The 9,040-nt window shown below is 33.0% G+C and overlaps 1 protein-coding gene across 5 annotated transcripts; it reads left to right on the top strand.

Annotated features, from left to right (window-relative positions):
• The first annotated feature begins 2,356 nt into the window (after positions 1-2,356).
• Positions 2,357-8,700, top strand: LOC108470025 (ubiquitin carboxyl-terminal hydrolase 25-like). Of its 5 annotated transcripts, none has more exons than XR_008287092.1 (8): positions 2,357-3,203; positions 3,853-3,928; positions 4,049-4,141; positions 5,371-5,457; positions 5,548-6,596; positions 7,277-7,405; positions 8,135-8,323; positions 8,445-8,700. XR_008287092.1 is itself a non-coding variant. In XM_017771203.2 (7 exons), exons 1-7 carry the CDS (start codon positions 2,542-2,544, stop codon positions 8,256-8,258), a joined length of 2,220 nt encoding a protein of 739 aa, XP_017626692.1. In that variant the 5' UTR covers positions 2,357-2,541; the 3' UTR covers positions 8,259-8,700. The 5 variants fall into 5 exon arrangements, 3 of the variants coding, with proteins under 3 accessions (XP_017626692.1, XP_052887692.1, XP_052887691.1); XR_001869261.2 differs by having other exon boundaries at positions 8,408-8,700; XM_017771203.2 differs by having other exon boundaries at positions 8,135-8,700.
• The last annotated feature ends 340 nt before the right edge of the window (positions 8,701-9,040 follow it).

The following is a 9,040-nucleotide window of genomic DNA, read 5'->3' as shown; positions in this document are numbered from 1 at the left end:
TTCGGCATTATGTGTATTTATATCTATGTAATTTTAATTATTTTTTAATATCATCTATAAAAATAGAAATATGAATATCCTATTAAGTGGATGTATTTTGATAATAATGATAGATTGTTATGATTTGATTAATGTAGTGACTAACAATTAATCAATTTTACAACAAGTGTTGGGTTTTAATGAAATAATTCAAGTTAAAACCCTAAAAATGATATTTTTGAGAAAAATAATCACGAATTTAAAAAAAAATCATTAAAGAAAGAAAGAGAAATTAATGAGCTTCAAAATCATTGTTGTAAGAGGAGAATGACTATTCACATAGTGATTATGCGGAAAGCTATAGGTGTGGGAGATTCTATCTTCCCCCATTCCCTTTTCTTAAAGAAATGTCTTGCCTCTTCTTGCTAAGATAGGGAAATATTTATAGCTTTAAGTTGGTTACTTAGACATGTGTTAAGATCTTGGCCTTGTAGGTCGTTTTGGAAGGTATGGGTAGCCTCTTAGCTAAGTGTTGATCGGATTTGATTGCCTTAATAATTGGACTTGGTGAAGATTCACGTATTACCATGTAAAAGATGGATATGACTCATTAATTTGTCGAAATGTGCCAAAATTGAAACTCTAAGTGTCAAACATGTAAGAGAGGCAAGAGACAAGTGACAAGAACTATGTTGGACAAGATCCCTTGATATAGCAAGGCATTAAAGATTAGTAAAATTATGCTTGATTCATATGAATAAGAAACATGTAACACATATTTATGGAATAAAAATATGATTCAATTCAATTTAAGCAACTACAACTTTTTAATTTTAAAAAATATTTAAACACCACGAATCATTTCGATTTTCCATTTTTAAATTTTTCTCGACTTACATAAATATAAAATATGACACTCCATATAAATATAAGAACATTAAATTATCCGACACTCAATAATTTAATCGAATGATAGAGTTAAAAGATAAACTTCATATTGTATTAAAATAAATTATGTCATATTTGTATAACTGAGAAGAAAACGAAAAGAATGCAATAAAAATAAAATTAATTATTTTTATCTTTAACGTTACTTCTCTTATACTAAATATTTATCTGAAAAAATAAATTGCATACAATTTATATTTCCTCGTTTCCCACTGTTTTTTTTTCATCTTATTTTTCTTTGATATTAGAAAAGCCTAATTCACCAAAAGCCGAAGAAAATCATAGGAATGGACCTTAACCAAAAAAAGGTAGGTATGCTCACAAAAGGTCTAATTCTAAATTTTATCCTTCTACTTTGCTAAAACTAAAAATATTATCCTTCTACTTCAATTTATCAAAAATTGACATTCTTACTTTACAAAAACTAAGAACTTAATCCAATTGTGAGTAAAAACATAAATTTGAACAGTTGATTTTTATTAATTTTTTGCATATAATTTGTTAATTCATTGTAATTGATTTTCTAGTTAAGGTTTAACAGTGTTACTAATTGGGTTAATTTCTCAATTTCCATCAAGTATGAGGATCAAATTTTGACAAATCAAAGTAGATAGAACAACTTTTCGATTTTCATAAAGTAAAGAAATAAAATCCATAATTAAATCTTCGAATAAATGAATAAAAGGTCTCGTTCTTATTTTCTTTTCCTTCTATTGCGTTAAAATTTATGATTTAATTACTTTAGTTTAGTTTGACACAATGTGGTTATCGTATTTTATAATGTTAATAAAGCATTCACAATATTAATCAATATTGTAAAATTGAATTTACAATCGAATTGTTTATACAATCAATTCTAAATTCAACTGTTGAACTGTTAATTCAATAACAATTAAATAAAATATTAAAATATACATAAATTGATTTAGTCAATTGAACCACTAGTGTTTTTTCTCTCAATTTTTATTTATAACAAGTTCAAAATGGTTTGCTCTATATTCAGTTTATGTCATTGGTTCTTGATTTAATAAGTTCAATTAAACAGTTCGATCAAATTTTGATATTAATATGGTTAACTATTCTACTAAATTGTTGATGTAAAACTTTAAAAAAAAATTTATAGATGAACCAATTATACAAGATTATTTAAAAAAATTTCATCAAACAACTTAATCTAATATAAATTTACACGTAAGTTGAATGCTTAAAGATAATTTTAGAGAAATTTCACATTCACACTTGAGCTAGATTAGTTACAACTGTTAGCAATTTTGGACTAAATAAAACATTATAAAATTAAAAAGATTAAATTATATCAAATTAAAATAGAATGATTAAATTTCAAATTTTACCATAATAAAGGACTAAAACTATAATTTCACCCAAAGTTAATAAAAACAAAATAAAGACCAAGACTTTAGTTGACCAAATTAATTGAGAAAAATGGGAAATTGAAGGAAAAAAAAAAGCAACGAACCCTGGCAAATGGGGAAAAGGGGGGAAATTTTGATTTTTGAGAGCGAATTTCCTTAAAAATTTGAAGGAAATGCGATTGCGTTGCTGGTGGGAGCGGCCGTCCGATGAGAGATCGGCGAAGGAGGACCACTGCCGTTAATGGGAATTGTCGAGTTACAAATGACTTGGCAGCCGAGTCTACTCAGTGAAAAACGGAAGAAAGGCCCTCCTTTAGGCTTAAGAAACCTCGGCAACTCTTGTTACCTCAACAGCGTCCTTCAGTGCCTCACCTACACTCCGCCGCTCGCCAATTTCTGTCTCCGTTCCCAACACTCCTCCTCTTGCGACGCCTCCGCCTCTAAGAAACCCCGAGACTGTCCTTTCTGTATCCTCGAAGCGTGGATTACACGCTCCTTAACCCTCGATCTCACCCTCGACGCTCCTTCCAAGATCCAAAGCTGCCTTAAAATCTTCGCCGAGCACTTCCGGTTCGGTCTACAAGAGGACGCGCATGAGTTCTTGCGGTACGTTATCGATGCTTGCCATAACACGTGTCTGCGTTTAAAGAAGTTGCGGCTAAAGGGAAGTGAAGGAGGAGGAAGAGAAGAAGCTGTCAATGACAATACCGTAGTTAAGGAGATATTTGGGGGTGCTTTGCAAAGCCAGGTTAAGTGTTTGGGGTGTGGTGGGGAGTCAAATAAGGTTGATGAGATTATGGATATTAGCCTTGATATTTTGAATAGTGGTTCACTTAAGGAAGCTATGCATAAGTTCTTTCAGCCTGAAGTTTTGGATGGGAATAATAAGTACAAGTGTGAGAAGTAAGTTCAAATTCAGTTCAAATTCCAACTTGCTTAAATTCTTGGTTTTATTTGTTTGGGTATCATTTTGATGTTGCTTTTGCTTTCAACATAGACTAATTAATTACAGACAATGTTTGTGAAGAATCAATGTGGTAAAAAGGAAATGAAACTAGTATATCGATGTAGTAGTCAACTGAGCCACGGGTGGAGTGACAAAGGACTTGATACCCGGGTTGGATCCTAAACAATTCCTACCCCTACCCCTAGCCCTTTCCCTTTACCAAATATATATATATCGAAGTAGTAAAAGTAGCAATCAAAGGGAGCAATATTTGTTTAGCTAGTGTCTTGGTTGCTTTTATTACATGCTTGTACTTTCAGAAGCAAAAAGAACCAAGGAACAACTAAAAAGCTAGCAGTATGGGTTTTCTAGACATCGCAATATATGGTTTTAGTTTTGTGTAGCATAAATATTTTAGGTTTGGTATTATTCCTATAGGCTTTTGTTTTTTTTATCTGTTATGGTTTTGTATTTTTCATCATTTTTACTATATAAGCCTTTTAGGAAGAAAAAAACTGCTAATGCAAGAGAGACCCTGGCAGAGTGTGATTGGCACATTTTATTTTGGCTTATTGTGTTTTGAATGAGAAACTTATGGATTTTTAGTTGTAAGAAATTGATGGCAGCAAGGAAGCAACTGTCTATACGTCAAGCACCTAATATCCTTGTGGTTCAACTGAAGGTATGGCATGTTTTTAAAATCTTAGTCTTGGTTTTCATTGCCAATATTATAATTGTTTAAGTTAGTTTTTCTTTTATTGTTTCTTGGATTAAAGGAGTGGTTTTTGGATTGTTATGGCAGAGATTTGAGGGAATCTTTGGTGGGAAGATTAATAGGCCTGTCACATTCGAAGAAGTTTTGGTTCTTTCAAGCTTCATGTGCAAAGCTAGCCAGGTGTGTTAAGCTGTTTCTTCTACATTTGCCGCATTCTGTTAATTCTATCATCTAAGTTTAACTGTGACTAATAAAGATGTGTGTAGTTGCAAGTTAACTAATGATACCTCTCTAGAAGGTGGTATAAGTGATTTCCTAAAAAATAATGTACATTGCTGGGACATTGAGCTCTAATCTTCAAATATAAAATATTTTGTCATTTCATTTGTCCAAATAGCCTGAATATCAATATGGAATGGTGGAATGTTGGACTTTAAACACGTTCTAATCCCCATGATTGTTTGATTTGCGATGGAGTCAACTATAGAAATGAAAACTCTGAGTGTCAACACTAACTTGTAATGGACTAAACTATTGTCAAGCACTTCTTGTTCTTCTTGCCAGTTTTAGTCATCTGTTAAGTGTGATTCTTGATAGGTTATCTTTTAAAAATCTACTGAAAAAATGGATAATGGAGTTTACCCAATTAATATAGTGTAGACTTTAATCTGCAAGAAGAGAATATTAAAACTCCTTTCAGATTAAGGAGATATTTGCCTGGTTACCTTGGGATGTATAGATTTTTAGAAGTGGAAGAAAGAGCTTCAAATACATTTTAGAGGTTGCCAACTGCATTTGGCACACTGCTGCTAGAATCCACCAGTGGCTAGAAAGAATGCTAATGGATTCTCTACAATTTAGAAGGAATTTTGATGGGTATAGTGCACTTAGCTTATTATGGAAATGTGCCTTTTATTTTAGGGTAAAAGATTCTCAATATAGTATTAGGGATTACTGCTCTCTTTTTATAAGTAGTAAAGCTTGTAGGGAGTGCTTGAGTGGGGCACATGTGTAGGGGGTATATTGGGTACACAACGTAAGACTCTGAATAAATAGAAAAAATGTTGGTTGAAGAAACACTGAAGGAACCGACATCTAAAATAATCTGGAGAAACTGAGCTTGCATAGGAGAGCAAAACTAGGAAAATAAATGTCTTAAATGTAAGATTATGTCTCTACTACCCCATTAGCACTGCTAAAGTAAGCAAAACAGTCCCATTCTTCTACACCTTTACTTGACAAGTCTCTCCAGCTCTAGCAGTTTTACCCAATAGAATTTGACACACTTGAGCATTTTCTTTGTTATCCCATACAAAATGATGGGTTATACTTGTTCTGTGCCATATATCATCTATCCCCTCTTTTCTTTTCTTTTTTTTTTTGTAATTTTGCTGTTATTTCCAATGCAGGATCCACGGCCAGAGTATAGCCTATTTGGTACTATTGTCCACTTAGGGTCCTCACCAGAATCTGGACACTATTATGCATATATCAAGGTGCTTATGTTATCATGTTTCTTCCACCTTATATGTATTCTTCAAGGCACTCTTGAATTATTTGCTGATATTTGTTTTCTGTTCGTAAAGGATGCAATGGGCAGGTGGTATTGTTGCAATGACTCCTTTGTCTCACTTTCAACCCTGCAGGAGGTCTTGTCAGAGAAGGTTTATATTCTTTTCTTTTCTCGTACTAACCAAAGGCCTGGGTCTTTGAGCACTACATTTTCTTCCAATGGAGCTAAACCACATGTTTCTAACGGAAGTGAGACATCCAAAGTCTTGAAAGCTGTCCAATTGAAACCGGTCCAAACAAAACCTTTTGTTGAGCAATTTTCACAGAATGATAAGGTTGGGAAACAGTCTTCAACCCCACGGGTGAAATTCAACATTTCTGAAAAACCTGTTCCCAAAAAGCTTCCAATTACAGTTAATGGAAAAATTGACTTCCATAAGACTCAAAACATCACCGTGAATGGAGTTTCAAAGGATTCAATTCATGTGGACAAGAATGAGAAAGATATGTTGCCATTGATGAACAGGAATGTTATTGACAAGAGCAGAAAAGTTGATACTGCTGGTAGTGAAAAAAGCCAACCATTTGCATTGACAAATGGAAATTCTATGAAATCAGATCCTTTTGTAGTTAATGGTAGCAGTAGGATGGCAGTTGGAGTTGAGGTTAATAATGCTCATTTTGATGGCTGTGATAACTCAAAGCAAAAGAAATCAGAAGATTCATCTGATATCTTAGAAGCAAAGCAAAAATTAGAAGATTCTTGTGATATCTTAGGGCCACATAGAAAATCTGAAGATTTCTGTAATGTTTTAGGGTCAAAGAGAAAATGGAACGGTTCCTTTAATTTCTCAGGGCTAAAGAGAAAACCGGAAGCCTCTTGTGATATTTTGGGGCCAAATAGAAAACCAAAGGACTCTTGTGGTAACTCAAGTCTAATGACAAAACTAAAAGACTCCTGTGTTAACTCGGAGCCAAATGAAAAATTTAGAGATTGCTGTGATTACTCAGCGCTTAAGAAAATAGAAGACTCCTGTGATTTATCCATGCTGGCAGGAAAGTCCTGTCTTTTGCTTTCCCAAGATGTTCGATCTCGTGCAGAAGTGGGAAACATGAAAGAAATGTAAGCTGCAATCTATCTCAATTGCTTTGGTGGTATAATATACATTTTTTTTACTCACTAAGTGCAGCATATTAGTTGTTTGCGATTATGCGGTTCTGTTAATTTTAATAGCATTGTCTTTTATGATTGTCCAGTTCCAAAATCTCTCTCAATTTGGAGATCAGTTAGAAGTCACTGTGTTCGAAGTCACCTGGCAATTTGTGTTTTCACTTTTGACATATTGATGATTTGTGTTTCCTAGATCTTGGCGTGTTTTTGTATTTGTGTTGTGTTTGTGTTTCATAATGTGTTTTAGTTATTTTCTTCCATGTCATGTTAATTTTGTGTTCAGTAATCGCAGGTCTACTTGCTGCTGTTAACCTGCACTGATGAGCAAGTTGCATTTGGAATTAGTCGCAGTGTGAAAGAACCAAAAAAAAAAAAAGCTTGTAACTTGATTATATTATTGATGTACGCATAAAAACAGTTTTGTTTTCTTGTTTGCTGTACAGCATCAGACAATAGTTAGCAGGGCTTAGAAAATTGAATCCTTACTGGCATGAATATTTTAGTTACATACAATTTCTTTATAGTTCAGCTTTTATACTTGTGTTTAACTAGTGAAAAATTGGTTTTTTATTGCTTTAACATCATCTTTGTTATTTTGGCATGCTTTTAATTTTCAATGCAATATTTACCAGGTTGAAAAAAGAAGCTTCTTCAGTTTTGCGATCCTGTGGCTGGTACTATAATGTTTACAATTTCATGAATTTGAAGAAGCAGTCATATGCGCTGGAGATTGGAAACACCCTGAGTGGCAATGATTTAGAGTAAGTCTTTGTTGAACTGTTATGTAACGTGTCCATGTATGGGTAATTTAATTTCTATGTTTACTTTGCATGCATGATTTTCTTTAGGAATTTTGATGCATTCTTCTTGCTGTAGATTTTCATCAAATTGGTGTGAATTGTTGGCATGTATGACAAACTTCTATAGAAGCATATACTTGCAAAGAAAGACAATTTTTTTTTTCTTTTTTCAAGCCAAGGCTGATTTGGTTCCCCAGAGCTTTTGAGTCAATAAAATGCTTTCAAGCATTGTTTTTCAAACCTAAGGCTTATTTATTACTCAACCTTGATATAAACATGCGCATACATGGACCTGGATAATGAGATAGAAGTGTCGCTGTGATTGAAGTGATTTGAGCTTATGTTTAGTATGCAAGAATTTAGTGCTGCGGGTTTCGTTCATAATGTATCGTTTTAGGATAAATGGTCATTTTGAGATGTAATGTTTGTTTTATGAGTGATGCCGTGTGATGTCTGGTTCCCTTTCACCATGGATTTCAATTGGTATGCCTCTTTTCTTTGCAGCAAGTTTTTGCAGTTTTCAAGGAGTAAAACATAACAAATGGCCTTTCTATTTCCTTTGCTAGATGCACTACACACTCTTTTTACCTTTTTAATTCCTATTCTTTTTATTGCAATAATATCCCCACAATTTGTATCAGCGTCATAAATGTCAAACCTTGATTCTTACCTTCAACTATTTTTGTGCAGGAAGAAGTTGATTGCAGATGCAAAGGCCAGTTTTATTCGACAAATACCCAAACCACTAAAGGAAGAACTAATCAAACGTATCCAATCTTTTAGCCGAAGAACACAAGAACATCCAATTCCTTGATCAGCTCAACCGGCACTGAAGCAAACAACCGTTCAATCTTGAGATCCAGTTATTCCAACTTTCAGGTAATCACGGATGTGAACTTCTTGGCTAACTTCTCTTAGCCAGTGTCTTGTCATGTTAATCTATAGTACAAATTGGTGTTGTAGTGAAAGAATATACATCTTTGGGTGTATGTTGATCCAGCAATGGCACTAGATATTCATCTTTGGACATGCTTGTCGCTGGTTGCCCCATGAATGATTTCGAGATAAAAGTGGTGAGTTGGAATATTGACAAAAGTTTTGATCTGTTGAGGCCTTGTAGAAGTTGTTTTCTTGTTTCTTCAATATAATTTTGTTTTGGCTGAAAAGTGAGGAAATCTTAATTCATTTTGTATGAAGAATATTTTGGAAGAAATCAGTTAGTATTAAAATTCTTCATTGTATGGACTGCATTAAAATTCTCCCATCAAAATGTGATCCGATGATACTAGGTTTATGTGTATTACTTACTATCAATGAGTTAAAACCTACAATTGTTGCTCCACTTAAAATCTATCTTGAAAATGAATAAATATTACGATGTGTTGGTTCTTTTATAAAAATGAATTAATCGAGGCGTGCTATTTGTTTACGGATTACAATTATAATAAATATATTCATACCCCAGTTTGATTTCTTTTTATATTTATATTGTACAAAAGTTATATATTTGGGTGTCTAAATAATTTTAATTTATTAGTATTTAATTTAAATAATGATATTAGTAATTAATTTTCATCTAAATATTAAAATTTAAAT

This window comes from Gossypium arboreum, chromosome 8, assembly GCF_025698485.1.
Source record: "Gossypium arboreum isolate Shixiya-1 chromosome 8, ASM2569848v2, whole genome shotgun sequence".
NCBI classification, from domain to species: Eukaryota; Viridiplantae; Streptophyta; class Magnoliopsida; order Malvales; family Malvaceae; genus Gossypium; species Gossypium arboreum.
This window is presented reverse-complemented; position numbering and strand designations above follow the sequence as displayed.

Excerpts from the sequence above, each read along its gene's own strand:
- LOC108470025 (XM_017771203.2), top strand. The coding sequence starts at position 2,542 with ATGGGAATTGTCGAGTTACAAATGACTTGGCAGCCGAGTCTACTCAGT. Across the intron at positions 3,204-3,852 it reads AATAAGTACAAGTGTGAGAA|TTGTAAGAAATTGATGGCAG; the intron begins GTAAGTTCAAAT and ends ATGGATTTTTAG. Across the intron at positions 7,406-8,134 it reads CTGAGTGGCAATGATTTAGA|GAAGAAGTTGATTGCAGATG; the intron begins GTAAGTCTTTGT and ends ATTTTTGTGCAG.